General features: G+C 40.0%; 1 protein-coding gene across 4 annotated transcripts in view; it reads left to right on the forward strand.

The window, feature by feature from the left end:
• DOP1B (DOP1 leucine zipper like protein B) overlaps positions 1 to 17,310 on the forward strand; it is a 50,460-nt gene extending 33,150 nt beyond the window's left edge. For 3 of the 4 annotated variants that reach the window (XM_086618035.1, XM_086618053.1, XM_086618044.1), the window contains 19 exons: positions 855 to 2,472; positions 3,116 to 3,227; positions 3,816 to 4,004; positions 4,689 to 4,814; positions 5,422 to 5,556; positions 6,222 to 6,277; positions 7,102 to 7,206; positions 7,290 to 7,356; positions 8,723 to 8,864; positions 9,266 to 9,348; positions 9,579 to 9,688; positions 12,310 to 12,456; positions 12,879 to 12,940; positions 13,627 to 13,755; positions 14,236 to 14,372; positions 14,714 to 14,769; positions 15,329 to 15,478; positions 15,956 to 16,085; positions 16,748 to 17,310. In XM_086618035.1, coding sequence (XP_086474161.1) covers positions 855 to 2,472; positions 3,116 to 3,227; positions 3,816 to 4,004; positions 4,689 to 4,814; positions 5,422 to 5,556; positions 6,222 to 6,277; positions 7,102 to 7,206; positions 7,290 to 7,356; positions 8,723 to 8,864; positions 9,266 to 9,348; positions 9,579 to 9,688; positions 12,310 to 12,456; positions 12,879 to 12,940; positions 13,627 to 13,755; positions 14,236 to 14,372; positions 14,714 to 14,769; positions 15,329 to 15,478; positions 15,956 to 16,085; positions 16,748 to 17,005 — 3,812 coding nt within the window. In that variant the 3' untranslated portion in view covers positions 17,006 to 17,310. The remainder of the gene's footprint in view (positions 1 to 854; positions 2,473 to 3,115; positions 3,228 to 3,815; positions 4,005 to 4,688; positions 4,815 to 5,421; positions 5,557 to 6,221; positions 6,278 to 7,101; positions 7,207 to 7,289; positions 7,357 to 8,722; positions 8,865 to 9,265; positions 9,349 to 9,578; positions 9,689 to 12,309; positions 12,457 to 12,878; positions 12,941 to 13,626; positions 13,756 to 14,235; positions 14,373 to 14,713; positions 14,770 to 15,328; positions 15,479 to 15,955; positions 16,086 to 16,747) is intronic. The other variant, XM_086618062.1, reaches the window with a different exon arrangement.
• Positions 17,311 to 22,296: the final 4,986 nt, after the last annotated feature.

Raw genomic sequence — 22,296 nt, forward strand, 5'->3', positions numbered from 1 at the left:
TGAGACAGGTATGGAGCCAGGGTTCACTCCAAGTGTGGAGTCCTGTGAAGGCTGGCAGTCTGCTCAGGTTTGGGATTGCTGGGAAGTCTGCTCAAGTTTGGGATTGCTGGGAGTGGTATGGATATGAGACACTCTGCACCATTTGGCCCAAGTAGCCAAGATTGTTTCCTGGAGCAGAGCAGGAAGACAGTGAAATGTCCAGTAGTTTTGTGTAAAGAAAACTCCATGTCACCTGTCTGTCTCATTGCTGTTAACCTATGTGTCAGCTTGTATAATTGTTTTTCTGTCTTGATTGGCAAATAGTTAGATGGCAGACAGTGTAGCATTCAAAGGGACCTGTTTATTAGATGCTATACAAACACAGAGCTAATATATTCCTTTCTTGTTCCACAGCATGTAATCAAGGAAAACTTTAGCTCTTTAAAAAAATTAAAAATAAAAAATTTAAAAAATTCCTCTGTTGCTATCCTTCTCATTTCCCTCCTGATCTCAACAAACATTGTATGCTCAGGAAGCGTTAAAAAATATTTTCATACCTAGGGAATCATAACATAAGAGAAACAGCATATGCTTTATGTTTTGATGCTATTCTCTTGTGTTTACAGTAGGTTAGGACTGCTCTACCACTTAGATAATTCTTGCCTTAACTGAGGGGGTTTTTTAGCTCCAGTTGTTACAATTGATAGTAGACTACAGCAGAGTAGTGTTTTAACCTTTTTTTTCTTACAACAATTCATTAAACATAACATTAATAAGTAATAGTGATTTATTAACATAAAGCATGTTGTGTGAAATGGACGATTATGTGCTCTTTTTGAAAAAAAAAAAAAACTAAAACTTTTTTTTTTCCCCAGAAGATATGCATGATTTGCTTTGCAAGAAAAAAGCCACTTTGAAATCAGAGTCTGGCATCTCCGAGAGTAATTCCGAGGAAAACCTTCCATTTAGCCAGTTTACAACTGTGGATAGAGAAGCAATTTGGGCAGAAGTGGAAAAAGATCCAGAGAAGCCGGAGTTAAAAACTGAACGATCTGAAAATGAAAGCTCTTGTGATCCAGTAACTTCACACGAAGCAGATGGTGACCAAGATAACAGCGAGCACACAGAATCAGCAGACACCAGCACAGGCCATGACAGTGAAAATACGTCCTCTTTTTCTCCTTCTCTGGAGCTGCAAGAAGTGAGCAATGAGGACAGTGGCAGTGCTGCAGCCGATGGCAAAGAGACCACAAACCATGTGAGTTGTCTCAATGCATTCCTTCCGGAAAGCTCCAAATCCAGTGTAGTGCTAAACCTTGTGCGTGCTGACTCTGAGAGGACTCAAGCATCAGAGTCTCTGTCAAGTGATGAAGAGGTGGACTTGGAGCTCCAGGAAATTACCCATTCTAGGTTGCTCAAGCAGCAGAAGGAAAAACAGGAGATGATTGAGGCTCTGTTCAAACACATGCTGTTATATTTGCAGCCTTATGATTTTAAGAGGGTGTTGTATGCTTTTTCTGTTCTGGAGGCAGTGCTTAAAACAAACCCTAAAGAATTTATTGAAGCTGTAGCTACTACAAGCATGGATACCAGCTCCACAGCACATTTGAATCTTATTTACAATCTCTTAGCTCGCCATCAGGAAGCTCTTGTAGGGCAGAGTTTTTATGGCAAGCTTCAGACTCAGTCCCCAACCATGTGTCCCCATTCTCTTCTAATAGAATTGCTCACTTACCTCTGTCTCAGTTTTCTGCGCTCATATTACCCATGCTACTTGAAGGTCACACACAGAGATGTGCTTGGCAACAGAGATGTTCAGGTAAAAAGCGTGGAAGTCCTGATTAGAATGATGACCCAGCTAGCTACCATGGCAAAGGCGGCAGAGAATAAGAACGTAGAGTTCATACGCAATTTGCTAGGAAGATGCAAAATTCAGGAGTTTGTTCTTCTTTCTTTGTCTGCATCTATGTATACAAGTCAGAAACGCTATGAACTGCTTATGGGAGATGGAGTTAATAATGTTCCTGAAGAAGAACTCTTTGAAGAGAGCCTAATCAATTTTGGGCATGATCAAATATGGAGTGAACACCCACTTCAGATTGAGTTGCTGAAGCTCTTGCAGGTATTGATTGTCTTGGAGCACCATCTTGGACAGACTCATGAGGAGCAGGAGAATCAGCCAGACCTCTCTAAGGAATGGCAGCAGGCTCTTAATTTCCAGCAGGCTATCGGTGCAATGCAGTATGTCTATCCACACCCAATAACTTCACAGGGACTATTCGTCTCTGCTGTGGTTAGAGGTTTGCAACCAGAGTATGGCTATGGGATGCATCCCACTTGGGTAGGCTTAGTCACATGTTCCCTCCCCTATTTTGGGAAGTCTTTAGGCTGGACTGTGGCACCATTTGTTGTACAGATATGTAAAAACCTGGATGACCTTGTCAAACAGTATGAAAATGAAGCTGTGAAGACATCTGCAAAAACATCTGCAAGGTAAGAGTCTGTAGCGTGGGATTTGTTATGCTGAAAAGTTCCCCTTCCTACAGAGTAGTGCATAGTAACTTACTGGCTTAGTGTTGTAGCTCCCAGAGTTCGATCCTCAAACCCTGCTGCACATGCAGCCATCTGTCCCTTGAGCCCAGGTGAGGTGGAGGCAGTATTGTTGCACCAGGGCTCTCTGCGGTTGGAGGAAGAGAGGAAGGGGCACCAGCTGCAAGGATGACCAGCAGCCATGATGCTTCCTGTCCCCCTCTGCCTGCCATCCAAATAAAAAAGAAATTCCCAGTTTTGACAAGACTGAGGATTTTGGAGGACTAATTGAGGAGAAACACCCTGGAGAAGAAAAATAACAGTGATACTGTTCAGAACAGGCAGTAAGTGAAAGGAGTAGGCAAAAATACTTGAACTCCAAAGATTTATGGTCAGGTGGGGAATAATATTCTAAAAGATCTAGACAAGGAAACGGGGCTTTCCAAGCATAGTTTGTGAATCCTTTGTTTTAATATTCCTGTCTGGTCATTCCAGTATTCTTTTAACTATTGAATAGAAACAGATTTCTACTGGAATTCTTAATAAAGGCAATACCACTTGGCCTGTTAACCATTTTCTTCTTTCCTGTCCATGCTGCTCTCCAAAGCTTAACTTCTAAAAGAGAAAACGTTACACCTGATTACCCACTGACCCTATTGGAAGGTCTGACAACCATTGGTCACTTCTGTCTTCTAGATCATCCTAATCAAACTAAAAAGGTAAGTGCTTAATGCCTACCACTTGTTTGATGCCTCAGCTCCAGTTTGTCAAAGTATGCATCCCTTTCTCGTTCAGAGCGTAAAGCGTCACTTGTACGAGAAGATAACCTTAAAGAAGCCTCATAGCACACCAAAAGAAGTGAACTAAGTAAAAATGTAAGGGAGAGGGACCAAACTTAATTTTTTTATTTGAAGACAAGAAAGTTAATTTTAAGCAGAAGATGTTCATGATGATCTTGGTTACACAAATATTAGTCCTGTGTAGCTTGTCTACAGTTGCTCTGTCATTAACAAAGTCTTCTATTTTCTTTTGAGTTGATAACATGCTGATGTGTTCTCTACAATTTTTAATCCTATAACATTTGTCAGAAGAGGATCTTGTCCGAATAATTTCCTAGACAATTCTCTCTATGCCAAAACAGTGAACAGCAAATAGCAGCAGCATATTTCAGAAATAGAATGGTTGACTTATTTTTGAAATTGTCATTACAAAAGTTGACTATAGTTCTCTTAATTATACAATAAGAGCAGTCACACTGTGGTGCATGATATAATGTATTTTAATATTCATATTTTTGTTTTTTCTAGTCCTCATGTTTAGTCGAACCTGCAAACCTGAGAAATGCTAGGAATGCCATTTTGGAAGAATTGCCACGCATTATTAATACCATGTCCCTTCTTTGGAGTGTTATAAAGAGGGAAGACTCTCAAAAAAGACCAACTGACTTCTTTGGAACAACTAAAGGCTCTTCTTCAGTCTACTTTAAAGCAACCAAAGTAGGAGATCTTTTAAACTGCTGTGTATCTCATCATCCTTACTATCCTCTCCCTCACCAGTGCATTTTGCGTAGAGTTCATAGGAATAGTTTTGCCATTGGGCCACAGGAATGATATTGGGCCACAAAGAATTTTTGAAGAACGCTCATGAGCTACAAACCTGCGCATTATCTACCTAGAAAAGTAGATTTTTCTCTGTTCTTTTTGCCCATCTACACCCTTACCTGATCTGTTCAACGTTTTGCTTTTTCTGTGAGCTTCTGTTAATAGCTGCTGTAGAGCCAACTGCCTCTGAATTGTTTGCACCTTCTGCAGACAGCAGAACATGTGCCTGAAGGAATAAAAATACTAGACTTTTTTTTTTCTCTTCTTCTGTGGATATTGTTAAACCATAGTAGTGAGAAATATCTGTAGGAGAAGAAAGAATATAACACAAGAAGTTATTTTTTCTATTTTGCAATCTGTTTTCCAACAAATGTGCCTTCTATCTATGAGAAGAATACACAAACTCATAAATAAGTAATCAAAACTAGTCTGACTGCCAAGTATGTAAAGAGATTCTTTTGTCATTGTGTATTTTCTGAACATCTTGGGAAAAGGAAAAATGTTTTACAGACTATGAGATAGCCTTTGCCTTACAAAGTTTAGTATTGACAGGTTGGGTTTTTTTTTTCCCCTCTGTAGACATTAAGAACTAAAATACTGGACTTCATGAATCCATTGACAGCACAACTTGGAATCCAGTTAATGGCAGCAATTGCAGCCGTATGGAATAGCAAGAAACCTCATAGGAATCAAAGTAAAATCAAGGTGAAAATAAAGAAAGGAACCCTTAGTTTTCCAGTGTGAATTCAAATGTTACATTTATATGATCAGTTCTAAACTCTGGACTTGTTTATAGATTCTTTGGGGTTTTTTACATGGGACAACGGCAATCCATTGAAAAATCTGAAACACTGTTATTTATACATAATTCCACAAAGTATCAGGACTACAATTAAATGTAAATAAATAATCAAATAAAAAAGACAGTGTGGCAGTTTGAATCTTATAGCCATTTTTTTAATTCAATACTGGATTGTAATTGTAGGATTGTGACTTGCCAATTAAAGACCTTGAATCATCTCCATTTCCCGAGAAAGGTTAAGAGTTGCAGTGTTCTCTGGAACTAAGCACTTTTTCTGAGTAGAACACCTCTTTCTTATGATTTCATTTGAGCTTATTGAAGTTGTTTTCATGAAGGCGTTGGGAGAAGATCTGTATATGGCAAATTGTTGCATCCTTGTTTTAGCCTGTCTAATTTACATTTTGTATAAAAATTGATATTTCAATAATCACACAAAAAGCTGTTTTTTCAGCTTCTGGTTTTGCCTGGTACAGTAATCTGAGGGATGTGTCTTTTGTTTTGTTTTGTCAGATTCTTCCAGTGGCTAGTGCCTCTCAGCTTATTCTTGTGGACTTAGTATGTGCACTTAACACATTGAAAATTGACACTATATTACATCTAGTCAAAGAGGTAGTCAAGAAACCATCACAAATCAAGGGTGAAGAGGTAACTATGAAGATAATTCCATTTTCTTAATGTATTCTAGTCTGGATCCATTCCAATGTGTCTTCTAAATATTGTTAGAAGGAAAGCTTGGGGTTTTTTTTAAGATGTGTGATTCTTTTTTTTCCCCTGAATAAGTTGTTTTCTAGAACATAGGTTTCTGTGTTGATCAATCAGTGTAAGTAGGTTCTTCAGAATATTTTGCTAGAGAAGGTGCTGGTAATGAAAAGGTGTGAGGTCCTCCAGTCCTGAAGATGCCGACAATTTTCATAAGGCTGCTGCAGGTATATAACTCAGTGAAGCATTTCTATCTTTCTACCCTTATCTGAACAGTTAGAAATACTTCACATTGAGTCTTCTGTTTTCCAATTGCCTTTCAAGGAAACCAATTTTGCTGCTGTGCACACCATTGTAGGAGCTCTTACAGCTCTGAATAAACTGTAGCAGATATTCCAAAGTAATGTGACTGCTTCTGAACGAGAGTCCTCTATTAAAGCTCTGAATTCTCTCATACTGCTGTATAGATAGGTTTATCATAGTTGGTCACCTGTTGGAGTCCAAGTGGCTTCTAAGAAGAGTGTGTTAACCATTGAACACAAGTATTGCAGAGCTTGGACCTTCTTTTTTTTCTGATGGCAAATAATGGCAATTTTGCTTTTGTTTTTCAGAAATCTTCTCTTGTAGATATTCCAGTCCTGCAGTTCAGTTATGCTTTCATTCAAAGGTAATTCAGTCATTATAAAAGAGCATTTTCTGTTTTACTCTAGTTAGGATAAGAGCCAGCATCACTGTTTTTGCTTTACTTTGATCTTCGTGTCACAGTGTCACAGAACACCTTTATGTAGGAAGTGGTTATTGCCGCTTCATTGTTAAGCAACACATCGACACAAAATAGCTGGGCTATGACATTATGTTCCATTGATCTGTTGATAATGCCAGTCTGAAAGCCTCGTTTCATACTAACAGAGCAACATGCTTCAGGCCTCTCATTAGCAAGATACTCGTAAGATTTCTTATGATCTTTTTCCTTATCTGTTCTGTGTTGCCAGATGAATGGATAGAGAACTTCTAAATTCGGTAAAACTGCCATGACTGCAGTCTGTGCTGGACATGTAGTGGGTCAGGCCGTTGATTGGGAATATTCGTTTGATCAAAACTCAATACTTGACTTTTCTCATATGGAAGCCTTGGGATATATCAGACTGTACAATATACTGTATGCAATAAGCTATGGAGATAAAGTAAGCTGGCATGCAGGGGAATGGTTAGCTAAACTTTATTCCTCTTCTTCCCCTGAAGACCCAGCCCTCTTACAGTGCTGGCTGGCATACTGCACGTGCTGCTAGCATTTACTGATACATGCATATTGTCTGTGCTGCGAGATATTTATGCCATGTTGTTGGATCAGCTAGGAAGGGGCAGGATCTAAGGGACTGATCTTGATGGAAGCATTTAGACCACCAAGTTACCTATATATGTTGGTTTTTGTTTTTTCCTTAACTCTAACTTCAGACTTGGGTGTGTTTTGGTATTGGTTTTTTTTGGCAGACTGCCTGTCTCAGCCTTACAGGAGAACTTCCAGTCCTTATTAGGACTTCTCAAAGAGTCCGTGCAGTTGAATTTGGCTCCTCCTGGACACTTTCTTCTTCTCAGGTACCGCATAAGAGAGAAGGTTTATAGATGCATTTAGTAGACGTGTCCAATTACTAACTCGGAGTGAATTGATTTTCCCACAGTACTCTGAATGACTTTGTGACTAGGACACCTACTCTAGAAAACAAAAAAGACCAAAAAGACTTGCAGGTACAGTGTGTACATGTATACCTTTTAGTTCATAAATCTGGCACTGTACATCTAAGTAAAAGTGGAGATGGCCTGATCTGTACTTTGTGTCTGAATTCACCTGTGCTTTTAGAATGCGTGAATGTGCATCCACGCATTTTGGCTTAGGCCTGGTAAATATGAGAGACTCAAATATGAGAGCCATGATGCACAGAATGTCTCTAAGAAAATTTTGTCAAAAATGCATGAAATTGCAGTGGTAACTATGGACTTTGCAAAGTTATTTTCCTTGGGTAACTTCATGATTTTTCTCAGAATTTAAATCATAACACAAATGTGATGTCATGAGTTCATGTCATACGTGTACATATTGAAACCTCAAAACTATCTAGGAAAATTAGTAGCATAATTATCCTTGAAGCTCATAGCTGTGTTTGGCAATGTAAATGACTGTCAGCTCACCTTTTATGTAAAGAAGAGGTGGAGTAGAGCAGGATTCTCTTCCTGCACTGATTGTGATTTCACCAGAACAGCTTAAGCACTGCCTACATGGGTGCAGTTTTGGCTCTGAGCTGATGTAATGCTGTGTATGAGGTGAGACAGTGTTATGGTTATAGTACTTTTATGTGCCAACAGAGAACTTAAGTCTCCACTTCTGCTTCAGAGACTTGCCAGCAAAATGACAATGATAATAAAAAGACAGTTTTGACATCTTACCGTCTTATAGCATCTTCACAATTGACATCTGCTTTGCTTTGGATACTTGGGATTTGTTTTCATTAGAGAGACCAGCTTTTCATTTCACTGGGAATTAAATACGCTGAAGTGTGACTATGCATATAATTTGATGGTATGTCTTGCTTACCCCTAATAGAAAGACCTAAATATGAACGCATGGATTGCCGTAAAATAAACCACTGCCTCACTTAGTGCTCAGCCTCACTTAATGTTCTCCAAATATAAAAGGAATAAAGAGGAGCAGCGTTCAAAGCAATAAAGGCATTGGTATGCCATTTCTGAGAGGCTGAGCAATTCAGAGCATGTCCTTGACAGATGACAGTTAATGTGTAAAGTGTGGCAGGATTGATGCTAAATTCATACTATCTTAATGGTAATGGCTTGCATGGAAAATCCTGACTAAAACCTCTTAAACTAACTTAAAGTTTTTCCTGCTTCTCCTTTTCTTGCCAGTTCTTATTTGAAGTGAGCAGTGGTTAGTTATCGTGAGAGCACAGATAGTTAAATCGGAGAAGCATTTATGTTTCTAAGAGATAAACATGCCTACTTCTGATCCTCCTGACACGTTCCGTATATAAAAAGGACTTCACTGAATTGGCCAAGTGATGACAGCTTTTGTCTGATGCCACATTGTCTGATCATGTTATAGGAGGTGACCCAAAAGATCTTGGAGGCTGTAGGGACTGTTGCTGGTTCTTCCTTGGAACAGACTAGCTGGCTGAGCCGTAACTTAGAAGTGAAAGCTCAGCCTCAGATTTTACCAGATGAATTCAACATTGAAGACGTGAATGGTAATGTGGTTTTATTCGACTTTCTGCTGCTTTCTCTCTTCTGCTTAAGTCAGTGAAGAGTACAAGGTGTTTGACAGTGTGTAGTTTGCATGAGACGAGAGTAATACAGACAAAAAGTAAAACCAAAAAAATGCATTATCCTCCAATAACAATGTCAGCCTAAGCAAGTTTAGTAAATATCTGCAGATTGTGTATAACACAGAGGAAAACTTGTTGCAAGTGCATGCAATGCGCGGGACAGAACAGCACAGAGCATGAAGTGTGTCATTGTGGCAACATGCCCAGAAGCATTTCACTGTAATACCAACATGTAAATAACAGTTCTGTTTGGGAGTAAAATCAGGAAACAGCAAAATTTAAAGATGTCTGAAGGGAAAACTAAATTAATTTGCCTCTTTTAGATACATCAGTGGCACCATCTTCAATGGTTTCTGCCTCTGCTCCTTCAATATACAGTGTCCAAGCTCTTTCTCTCCTTGCAGAAGTAAGTACAAACCAGTTTTGTAGTTGCTGCTCTCATCTATGGGGTGATTGTTCATTGATATTATCGAGCAGAGGAATACTTTAGCTTCTCCCGGTAGATTAAATGGGAGCTTAAATCTTTATTGAGGCATCCCATGGGCACACACATTCTAGCCTGAAATATGGCATGCTTTCCCCTTTTGTCAGAAATACCAATGAGAGGTTTAAAGAGACATTCTTTTCATTTTTAAGGTTCTTGCTTCTCTTTTGGACATGGTTTACCGGAGCGACGAGAAGGAGAAAGCTGTGCCATTGATTTCACGTTTGCTTTATTATGTATTTCCTTATCTACGCAACCACAGGTGACTTCTCTCTCTGAACATGTGATTTTTCATAAGTCTGATTTTTTTGACCACACTGTAAGGCTTTTGCTTTTTCTTCTATTTGTCCTCTCCCCTGTTTACAATCTAATAAGGTATGAGCTGTATTTCCCCCAGGAACTGAAACCTCTTGCTTTTTGAGCTTTGTGACAGCTGTTTCTGTTTAGCTGTAGGTGTTTCTCCCGTTTGGGTTTTTGGCCTCTACTTAAAGCTCCCCTTTCTGTGTATGTTAGGTAATGGAGAGAGACTGTGGGATGGGGCAGCAGAGCACTGGGCAGATCACAGGACCCATCATGAAGTAGGAAGAGTGCAATATCTCCCTGTACTCTGCCTAGTTTTTCAGCCAAAAGCATAGGTGTGAGAGAGATGGAGGACATCCTCTGCCAGCTGAACAGTATAACCCTTTTCCCACAAGAATAGGAGGAGGGAGAGGAGAACATTTCCTTGCTGTGGGGGTTTCTTTTCCATCTTCCAGGGCCTTATCAGTTGGTCCTGGTTCCTCAGCTTTCCTCATACATCTCTCCCTGCCTTTCTCCCAGTGCTATTCACAGATCTTTTAGAAAGCAAATCCTCCTGTTTCTAGCAGCTCTCTGCCAAGTGGCAGGGAGCTTTTCTCGTCCGTGCTCACTGCCAGTTCCATTTTTCTGAGTTGCAGCTGCTCCTGCTGTAGCAGCTATCAAGCTTCCCCTCCTCCTGACTGCTACGTTTTAGCTACTACATTTTTCTGAGCAGACCAACCTGTACTGAGGTGTGGGAGAGCATCAGCCACAGCTCATGGGTTGCAGAGGGGAGTGAGGATTCTCAAGCATTACTTAGGTCACAGTCAAAACCACTAGCCAGCATACAGTAAAGAGCAAAAAAGGGTATGGAGGGTCAGGGAAGACATAACCTAGCATGCCTGAAAGGAATGACGGGTTGAGTGTTGCTGCAAAGGGAGCATTGAAGCCAGCAAGCCTCAGAGTGCAGCAGGGTTTGAAGATATTTCTATGCTCCCTCTCAAGGGAGATGCATTAAAAATGATGTAGAGAAATTCTGGGAAGCTATTCTTTTATATTCATTATATTTGTGCATTTTCCATTGTATCTGGTACAATGCCTTCTGTCTATTTCACCCCTAACCAAGTTAGTCAGATTCTTGATGTATGAAGTGCGTGTCACTCTTGTTGACTGGGGCATATACTATCATGCACATGCCTCTGGTGCCCTCACCATTTGCAGAGTTTACGGAAAACCCTGCACACAGCCACCACTAAAACTGTTCCTGGGAATGCTGGCATCATACTGCTGTGCTTGGCCTGCTGCAAGCCACTGGCTGCAAGCCAAACACTCGTTCCATCTCTGCCCCGTGTGTGGAAATGACATAGTCAAAATTGTCATGGACACCACTGCTGTGCTTGTGAACTGGTGCAGGGGATAAATGACAACTTCTGCGATGCAAATGGAGATCTGAACACCAGGAGTCAGCCAGCTTTTTGTTATTGCAAAGAAGACACTACCATGCCCTTTGATCTGAGACCAATGGTTCAAAAGACATGGGCATCAGAGTCCTGATGAAGTTGCTGAGATGCCTAGAGAAGTCCCTTGACGGTTCTCCAGTGTCAGCCTGGCAAGGCCAGCAGTCCTTATGATCTGTGTAGCCATAACCGTAACAAGATGGTCATTAGTTAAGAATGCGCAGCCCCCATCAGGTCCACAGATGGGCTGTACGATTTTCACATCACTCATACATGCTGCTCAGCAGTTGGACTATAACCTCCAAGACTGCCTTCATGCCACTATCCTCTCCAGACTGGCAGGAGTTTGGTTGCAGGGCTCCACAAAAAGGCAGTAGCCTCCCGCCGCCCTCCTTGAAAACAGAGGCTGAAGCCTTCTGTGAAGGTGTGGTGCCAGCTCACAAAGGAAGACCATGACAGTATCCTTTCTCAACCAAAAGTCACATTCCTGTCAGTCTGGGCACCCCGTCCCCAACCTGAAAATTTTGTTCAGCCATGGGCAGCGCCATTACTGTAGCAAGCATCCCCAGCAGGACACTGTTTGGCATCTGTGTCCTCAGGGAAACAGGTGCAGGGTCCCTTCGCCTTGAGCCCAACACTCCTTCCCTACTGTGCCTTGCAAAGCGTGATGTCCAGATTTGGAGTGGGGTCGTGTGTGGGGCAGCACAAGGAGAAAAAGGCTCATGTGTGAGATTTTTGTACAGGTGATGACAACATGAGAACTGACACGTAAGCATTATCTAGGTGACAGATGAAGCCTACTGTGGTACCTTCTAAAGGGGTCTGCTGACAAGGATGCAAAGCTTATTGGAAACTTTTTTGGGGGAAGTTTTGAACCACACCTGTAGTGGAGACAGGCAGTACTGTGCTGTGATATGTCTAATCTGAAAATATCTCCCCAAACCAGGTACTCTGGAAATGTGAGGAGCTTCTGCACAAACTGCTTTGATCCTGCTCTCCTGCTACTCCGAGTTAAGAGCTAATGTAGATGTAGACTATTACTGAGAGAATTTGGTTAAAAGTCCTGGGGAACCCCGGAGTTTATTTTCTGGTTACGTAAACTTAACTTTAAAAAATATGTATATTTATCATTATTGTTCTCTTCCCCCAGTGCCTACAACATTCCTAGCTTCCGTGCTGGTGCTCAGTTGCTCAGCTCGTTGAGTGGATACGCCTATACCAAGCGAGCCTGGAAAAAAGAAGTTCTCGAGTTGTATATGGATCCAGCTTTTTTCCAGATGGACACTTCATGCACTCAGTAAGACATGAGACTGTAGCACTCCAAGATTCTATTCTGAATTTGCAAAGAAAGGCTTTAAAGGAGAATGGCTAATATTGGAAAAAAAATTCTGTTTAATACATTCTTATAGAATGTATTAATGTTAAAAATGGGTCTCAACCACTAATTCTACTAAATGCATTGTAAGCACTTAAGTTTTAATTATAGTGTGTAAGAATAAACTTGTCTTATGCTGATACTCCCCTTAGTGATTAGGGAACTGCATACGGTAGAGCTGGAGGACCAAGAATGCAGTATGTGTTAAACCAGATAAGAGTCTGCATATTGAACGACGTTTGGAAAGTGTTTGCTTGTATGAAGTGTTTGACCAAAATCTTCTCTGAGGTGGCCTTATACCAAAGCTTTCTCTGGTTATCTAATTCCTTCTCTATCTTATTCAGTTGGAGATCCATTATTGATCATCTTCTAACACATGAGAAAACTATGTTTAAAGATTTGATGAGTAAGTACCAGCTACTGATAACTTATTTCTACATTAATTTGAAATGTGTTTGCATTTGAGCTATTGGGTGCTTTTTCAATATACTAATGTATCAGTAAAATGCAGACAATGCTGCATCTGCATAATTGACTATATTGCCAACTTCATTCACAGCTAAAAGCTGTGCTAAGTTAATTCTCTATTTTGGTCATGTCTAAAACATACCAGAAATATTTTTGTTCTAGAAGTGCTAATGTTGGACTCCCACATTCACGTTTTGCCATAATTTTAAGTTGCTGAAGTGTGACCTTTTGCAGCTGTCCACTGTTAGAAAGCAAGGGGACTTTGGCTAATTTTGCACGTGTCTGTATACTGTAGGATGTGGTGCACCAGTACAGCACACCTTTGAGCAAAATGCTTTGACCTCTAATTCAGCCTTGAGGAGAGTGTAGAAGAATAAGTCCTGGGGGAAAGGGTGGGACAGGGCCTCTTAACTTTGCCTGAGTTTCCAAAGAAAAAGCAGCCTTAGTCTCTTTTTCAGATCTTCTAAAAGAATAGTTGAAGACTTACGATGTGAGATGAATTCACCAATCACTAGACCCAAAGAGTGTTTTTTTATTTTTAAAAGATTTCAGGACTTAGGAGTTTTTTTTGGCCCAAAACACAAGAAGTCTTTATGTGGTAGATAATTCTTATCTCTGTTACAGATATGCAGAGCAGCGCCTTAAAACTGTACCCAAGTTTTGAGCAAAAAGCGATGTTGTTAAAGCGGCAAGCTTTCGCTGTCTTTAGCGGAGAGATTGATCAGTATCATCTCTATCTTCCCTTAATACAAGGTGAGATTTGTGATTTCACCTGCCTTTTTTTTTGCAGCTGTAACACATATAGAAATTATGTAAGAAAGGAATGTCATCTATTTTCCAACACATACTTCCTTTTTTTAAGAGTCTTTAACAAAACTTACGATGCTGTGAATCTCTGAATTATAACAGATAAATAGGCTCAAGAGGGAGACAGGAATTTGGGTTCCGAAGCCTTTGGTCTGGAAATATAACTGGAAACATTACTATTTTGTGGCAGTCTTCCAGCCACTCTTGGGCTGTTGTTGTTCTCCTTAAATGTCAGTTTTGATAAAATTTCGTCCAATATAAAACCACCATGTCTTCACACTTTTTCTAAATCATAGTTTTGTTCACAGAGTGCAAGGGACTCAACCCAAAACTGATGAAAAGCACAAATTTTGTTTTGCCACCCTCTACATTTTTTATTTTGAAAATACTCCTTTTTTATTATTTATTTTTTAATGTTTATTTCAGAACGACTGACTGAGAACCTCCGTGTTGGGCAGACTTCTGTAGTTGCTGCACAGATGTTTCTCTTCTTCAGAGTTCTTTTGTTAAGGATTTCCCCTCAGCATCTAACCTCATTGTGGCCAATTATGGTAACTGAATTGGTAAGGAATAAGTAGTAATTTGAAATTAATTAGTGTGTGTTTTTTCCCATTTCACCTTTTTCTTCTTCCCAAATACACCTCCTGTTTGAAAAAGGAAATGTTTTCATAGTTTTATATTAGTCTGATAATTTGGGAAAAGAATTAACATTATCATTAGGAAATACCTTTTTGATTACATTAACAGCAACAAAAAAATTAGTCTCTTGCATGATTTGTTAATTTGTTGCAAGTCATAAGAGTAAGAGTCTGTAGTTTCTTATACTATGTGAAGTATATCTTTTTTGTGTTGAAGTTTGGTATGAACGTTTCAGCATCCCCATAAATACTTTATTTCTTTAAAGATTCAGACATTTCTACAGCTGGAAGAAGATTTAACTGAGGAAGATGAACCATCAAAGTAAGAATTACCATTTGTTCGATAGAGAACTTTTGAAAACTGGTAATGATTGTGCTTGTTCTGTAACTGCAAATCGATCTTTCTTTCCTTTTCTTTTTCCTTCCTTTTCTTTTGCTTTCCCTTTCTTTTTATTCCTCTTTTTCTTTTTCTTTCTTTTGTCCCACCCCATCCCACCCTTCCTCTGGGATAGGGAGGAGACAACAGGATTTTTTGGTATTGAACTTGTGTATTTCTGGTGCTGATGAATCACAGCTTAGGATTTTTTTTCGGCACCTAAAATAGTGATATGTTCAGAAAAACTGAAGTATCACTTACAAGATACAAAGTTAACATTTGAATATTTTAACATGCTTAGATTTTTTATGAATATTTTAGATTGCTTTTTCTTCTAACAGCCTTTTCTATTAATCACAATGTTTATACAGAATAAGAAAAGGTTTTGTTGCACACAGGTGCAAGTGCTCATTTGTGTAAATGTGTACCTTTCTCTTTTGCTGAATGAAAAACATTTAGTGGATATATATTTCAATGGTACATTTCTTACTTGTAATTAACACAGAAGCAACAGCAAAATAAGCAAACAGAAAGTCTCAGGTGATGGCAGTGGATCTGACATACAGCAGAATGAGCTGTCCTTGTACTTATCAGCTTGTAAGTTTTTGGACACAGCACTTTCATTTCCACCTGACAGGATGCAGTTGTTTCAAATGTAAGTCCTCTAATTACTTACCTGTACTCCAAGTTGTTATTATGCTTATCCTTGAAAGTCATTCCAGATCTATTTTCTTCTAGACTTCATTTTGCCATCAGTTCTTTACAAGTGCAGATTTTGATCCTCAGACAAATCTAATTTGGGGTATTTGGAAAAACAATTCAGTCTTGTAAGTGTAGGATGATTTCACCATCCTCACTAAGTTCTCTAACTTGCAAAAATTGGGAGAAGAGAGAATGGAGACTGTTCTTTGTTTTCCTTTTGCACACACTTGGAAATTTTTTGGAGCCAGTTGCATTTAAATACCGACATGGTGGTAACATCCTTGTTCATTAAGTTTGGCTCTGGTAATAGCATGAAACTACAGTTACGACAGCTCTTTCTGTAAACGAACCAGCGCTCTACTAAACTATATATGATCCAAACAAGAATTTTTGCTGCCTGTCTTCTTATCAAGTAATCCATTTGTTTCAGGTACAAATGGGCATTTGTCCCAGAGGTGGACACAGAGGCATCTACTGTGACCTCTCATCTGGTAGAAAATCATCAAGAATGCAGACCACACATTGTAAGAATCATGGACCTGCTGAAGATGAAATACCGGGTAAAGAAAGGATGCTTCACTTAATTTTTTAAAATCCATTAACTTACTTTTCTAAACAAGTGACAAGATTTTAAGTTAGGCAAGAGGGTTTTAGATATGCTAATAAGATTCATGAGGCTTTTAAAAATGATCTGTCTGCTTTCATTTATATATTGTGAAGATGTCAGATTGCTTTTGAGTAAGGGAACAATAGGCAGTTTTCCTATTGTTCCCTTAAACCTGCCCACAACCCCCCAGTTAAAGGATTTGTCTCAGACAGAATTGGTATTTATGAAAAAACGCATGCTGTACTTTGTCAAAAAAGTTTACCATAATAGCATTTTAAATTACCATTAAGGTTTAACATTAATTCTTCCGGAAAAGGAAACAGGGGCATTAGTATTTCTCAGAGATACCTCTGTATTCTGTTGTTGTTTGGTATCTGATTCTGAAGGCTAGTCCAAATTTGCTGTGTTCTGAACTTGGGAGACTTTTGCTTAATGGAACCTCAAATCCAAACATGAAATAACTCGGTGTGCCATCTGTACATTTATATTGGGATTCAGTTGTAGGCTGTGGATCTCTCAGTCTGAAAGCAAGTGTATAGTACAGGGTTCAAACAAGCCATAACAACAGTGCATCTTTGCAAAACCCTTAGTAAATCTCTGTTTGCTTGCTTACAGGAAACAAACAACACTGAGGGAATTTCCAAGAAGCACAAATTTCCTCTTTTGAACTTTCGCTCTATATCCAGCATCACTCAGCTTATGCCCTTCTTCACGACTCTGTGTTGCGCATTTACAGCAAACGGGAGCGAGTCCCGGAATTCACATACTTCTGCATCTCTCTCTGTGGACTATGCTGGCAGTAATGGCATAAAGATCTTGCAACAGCTTGAAGAGAGTGTTGAATGTGACTTCCTTGAATACATGGAAAGTTAAGCCGCACGTCAGACATTTTGCTCATGGTGAATAAGTAGCAAAAAAAAAGGAAAACATTACTTCAATTCTTCTCCTCGTTTTCCTCCAATTTTGAAACTACATTTTGGGGTTTCTTCCTACTGTTGTGGAGTGCTCTTCAATAATCCAGGCTTCTGAGTTGGTGTTAGAAAGCAGGATTCTTCAGTTCCTGTGGGGGAAAAAAAAGTACAGTTTTGTGGTAATTTATCATAGTTACTGTATTCTTTTACTTGTTTTCAATGTGAAGGATTAAAGAGACTTTGTAAATAAAGGAAGAATATTTTTGACTTGGTGAAAGTAGCAACTCTACCATTTATCCAGTAACTTCTCAAGTAAGTATTTTAAACTGCTTTTGGAACTGTGTTCTGAAAGTAAATTTAAGAAGAAGCTAATATTGCATGTCAGTGGACAACCAGTTTGTAGATAGGCCATTTCCTGAGGTTAAAGCCCGCTTCTACTTCTCCTTTCTTGTCCTAAAACTTATCAACTTGTCCTAAAACTTATCAACTTCTAAACAAATCACCTAAATTTCAAAAAGATGTATTTTATAAGCCTTAGCATTGTGAAATACCTGCAGACTTACCATGTTTGTAATTTTAACTCTGTACTATAATAGCATTCTTCAGAACTAGTGATTCCTAAATAAAAGACAAACACATGCATAAAAGACAAACCTATGCAGTAACATTTTGTAATTTGCATTACTTGAGGGGGTTTTATTTTAATTAGTTGACTAAAAATATTCTAATTCAGTTTTTTAAATTATAAAACTTTTGTTCTTTCAGTGACTAAGGTCACTTTGCAACTTCTGAAGTGAAACTAAGTGAAGATGATTCTGTAAAAATATAAATTGCTGTATACCAACAGCCTAATTAAAATGAAAATTCTTTTTTTTAAAGAACATTTTTTATACAAGAGAATGTATTTGGCTGTTCCTAGATGTTAAAAGAGGTAGGGAGATCGTCACAGTGCCATGACTACAGTAATGTTCAAGGTGCTGCTTATTTTGGAGCTACACTGCTAGCACCGCCCAGGACCTGGGAGAGAGGGGTTAGTTCTACAACCAAACAGCGCAGCTGCATGTCTGAAGGACACTTCTGAAGGCCAGCAGATAAGCACCATCATAGCAACACATACAACACAAGGCTTAATGGAATGTTTTTTAAAAGAGGAGGTGGAGTCCATTGAATTTTCGCATTTAGTGGATTATCTGACTGAATTTGCAATGCTGATTTGTCTGGGAGGGGAATTTTATCATATTTTTCAAGGTGAAAGGCTTTGTCTGCTCTTTTTTTTAAAAAAAAAAAAACACAACTTTGCCTCCAGAGAAATTGGTTTTGTAAGGTATACTACCTGCAGACTGGTAGGTTCTACTTGTGTTGTTTGGAACATCGCAACTGAGGCAAATGTGCTGGGTATTGGACTTCACCACTCTTGGTTTTGCTCATTAAAAAAGGACATACAAAATGTATAATGTCATCAGATTGTGAGGTCGGGGATTTACTTGTTTCAAAACTCACGCAACAAACATGGAAGGCTACTCTGCAGTGGTTTTTACGTACAGATATATGAAGTTTTCATCTTTGGATTATAAACTAAAATAATGAAACACTGAACAATATGCTTTACTATGATAGTGCTGTAATGCTCCGTGAAGATCGTACTATGATACGCTTATGCTAAACTTAAATAGCTTACGTGCATTTTTACAGTTAAGGAAAGTGAGAGACTGAAGTGTAATACTGTGTAGTCACTAAGAATGTGAATTATTTGTATTAATATAATTTATTAATGATCTCTAATGCTATTGGAATGAGCAGAAGTGAAAAGTTATCCTTTTAAAGCATTACTTGAAAATTGGAGCGGGATATTTTTTAAATGTTTGTGTTTGTTACTTACGTATCTTCAATAATTTTTTAAGATAATATTGCTAATACTCAGGATGATTTGGTAGTTTTACCTTCAGCTTTCTGGTGTCTGCATTACATACTTGGGTATTTCTCTTGAAATCGTGATGAGATGCTGTCAAATGGGCCATTAAAATCTAAGACAATTTTTTGCCATCAAACTTTTTATTTTACATTCTCCCATAAGCTATGAACCTGTGTCTTCACATAGTTTCCTTGATAACTAGAGGTGGTGAACCAGTAACTTTGAGAGTTTTGTCATCCTTCCCCTTGGAACGGAACGTCTCATTCTGGCTGCCTGTACTTCAGATGTGCAGGGTACTGGACATCAGTCACTTCCCCACCAGCTGTAGTGGTGAACTTGAAAGAGAACTTGTAACTTAGTCTATATAACTCTCTAACTTCCAAGATGATCTTGATGATCTTACATTCTACAAAAATACCACTTGCTTCTAACTCTGCCTTCATGCATACATTTACCTTTGTCCTGTGGTGGCTGCTTTAAATGGTCTCGGATATTTGTGACTTGCAGAATCCTTTCACTGAAGCAGAATCTAAATCTTAATAAGAAAAAGTTCTTTAAAATTCAGTGTATAAGCAAATCTTGTATCGTTATAAATAGGGCATGAATAAGGAGGAAGAGGCTCTAACTAAAAAAGTCCCACTTGGGTGGTGGAAGGGCACAGTTACATCAGCCTAAAGGTATCTTTAGCAGTGTAACTTTATTCCTTTTCTCTATGGGACTAGCTGTAGTCATTTTACTTCTTATGCTACGGCTGTTAAATCCACATGAAGGAGGGTTGTACTGCTCTAACACTGGTACTGCCAAAGCAGAGTGACTTAACTGTAGGTGAATCTCAGAAACTTTTGCCTAGAACTCAGTATCAAGAACAGGAGAGAAAATGCTTTTGCTTGGCTGTGTAGTTCTTTGCTTGTTTTCAGAATAACCAAGCTTGGCTTTCTCCTTTGAATACTTCAGCTTTGAGATAGCATAGCAACAGGGCATGATACACAGGGAGATATATTTAAATATTCAAAAGGATTTCATTTTCCTGAAGGAAAAAAAATTAGTAGATGCAACCAAGGTAACTGCCAAAGAACAGCAGAACTTGAAATATGGAGAATTAAGTAATGGGTAACTGTATTCGATACTATATTTGAATGTAATTCTTCTATTAATATTAAATGCTATTTTGAAATACCTTTTCAAATGCAATGCTTGTTTTTCAGATTACCTTTACTGCTCACATACCAACTTTAATTTTTATCTGATTCTGTAAAAGCTCTCAAATTCAGTTTCAACGGATGAGGGCTCTGTGCAGAACTCTGTAGAGCTCAGTTTGGATCCCAGCAGCAGTGGCTCAGTGTCAGTCTGTGCTCGCCCCTACACTTGCCTAGGGAAAGACTGTGCCGCCACCTCCCTAATCCTCTCATCACAAGCCCCTGCTGCCCTAGTTTGTATATCCCTGTCTTTGGCATTCCTGAACTTTCCACTCTGAGATCCCAGTCCTGTGGGACAAATTTGCAGAATTTGTGTGTCTGGAAGAACTGCATGGAGTAGACGGAGGAAGCTGCTGCTGCAGCATCAGAGGATCATTGATTGACGGATAGGCACTGACCTCCTGTATGGAGGGAGCCTCTAATCCCAGGTAACTAGGGGCTGCTGTTGCCTAACGCTTTCTCTGTGTACCAGAGCTTTCCAAACTTCAGTCTATATGCGTTCATATGTTTAGTACTGCCTTTTTGTTTGGAAGAAAGAAAACTTTTCCATACAACGGAGCTTGAAAATCTTAAACCCAGAGGAGTATGGTTTTCATGACTTTGTGAAGGCTGCTTTTCAGATTCCATCTTTTCTCTATAGTCTGTCCGTATTTTGTAACGTTGTATGAAGCACCTTGCACCTCAGAAGCTGCTAATCATAGAATCATTTAGGTTGAGGTTTGATTACACTGCATATGTTGAAAATTATTAATACGTGCTGTATGCATGCGGGGAAATACTGTAGCACAGCGGCTAGTAATGCTAAAGCACTGAATGTCTCTGGGGTGTCTGCTCCAAGAGCAGCGGAGCTGGCCATTTTACATTTGGCAGTAACAGCAAACCTCCGTCCTTTGCAATTACTGCCCCAGCGAAGCTCCCCTACTGAAATACTGTTTGTCTCCTGGTGATCAGTTCCCAGAGCTTCAGTGAGGCTAACGGCAGTCGTGATTGCTCAGCAGATCTGGTCATTGGATCCCATTTCTGCAAACGGATCAATGGAATGGAGGGAGCAGGCAGATGGAGAAAAATAATTGATCAAAACTGATGACACTTCCAGATAGAGGCCGAGGTACGTTTTTCATTATAATTCCATTAGCAGAGGCATCCATGCAGGCACAATGCATTCCTTACAACCCCAATACTGTCTTTAGTCTCGTTTATGTAGGTGGGCAGGGTTGTGAAGACTCACCTAGAGAGAAAAAAAAAAAAAAAAAGGCTTTTGTTGGGAATAGCAGAGGAAATTTCCCTCGAGGTCTGTTGAAGGCTGCTCCTCAAGTAAAGAGTAAGTGGCCTGTAAGGCTTCAGTCACTGTGAATTATGTCAGGGTTTTCTTTATATTTTCTCTTGCAATCTGTACCTACATCTCTGGGTGTTTTGGATATTTATCTATTTGTCCACCACCAAAATCACAGCTCCCTTTCAGCTGTAGAAATTTAATGAAAAACTGAGAGGAGAAAGGAGACAAAAGGAGCTGGAGAGTAGTGTAACAGGCACCAGGGAGCCTCCCAGCTATAAATGCGTATCAAGTGTTTTAAGCCCTCCAGGAGGAAAATTCGTCACCAAGGACTAAAGGCAATTAACCATGCACAGTTCAAAACATGCCATGCGCAGCTCAAAATACGCGCCGACAGCTGAACTGCCAGTAATTGTAAGGAAACACCTGAGGGATTTGGTTCCGTGAGTAAACAGCACGCGGAACACGACCTCTGGCCTGTGCTCCCGCAGCGCAGGAACGCGGGTGGTTACTGCGCGCAGCTCTGCAGCACACGGGCAGCGCTAACCCTTCCCGGTGAGACTCCTGCCGCTCGCGCCAGGCAGGCTCCTCACGTTCCCAAAGTGCGTGACACCTGCGGGGAAACCGGCTGCAGCGCACACCGCCACCTGACCTCACGCTGCCCCAGACGAGCGCAGGGCACGTCAGAGAGGCGCAGCCGCGCCCGACAGCCCGGCTGAGCGGGCCGAGGGCGGCCGGGCGCGTCCGACCCAGCTCCCGGTCCTCGCCTCGGGCGCGCGGCCGAGCTCGCCGTGCCGCAGGCAGCCAGCCACCGGCATCCACGTTGCTCCGTGGTGCGCCGCCATTGCAACGCTGCTGCCGCCCGAGAACCG

This window comes from Tauraco erythrolophus, chromosome 1, assembly GCF_009769465.1.
Source record: "Tauraco erythrolophus isolate bTauEry1 chromosome 1, bTauEry1.pri, whole genome shotgun sequence".
Classification (NCBI taxonomy): Eukaryota; Metazoa; Chordata; class Aves; order Musophagiformes; family Musophagidae; genus Tauraco; species Tauraco erythrolophus.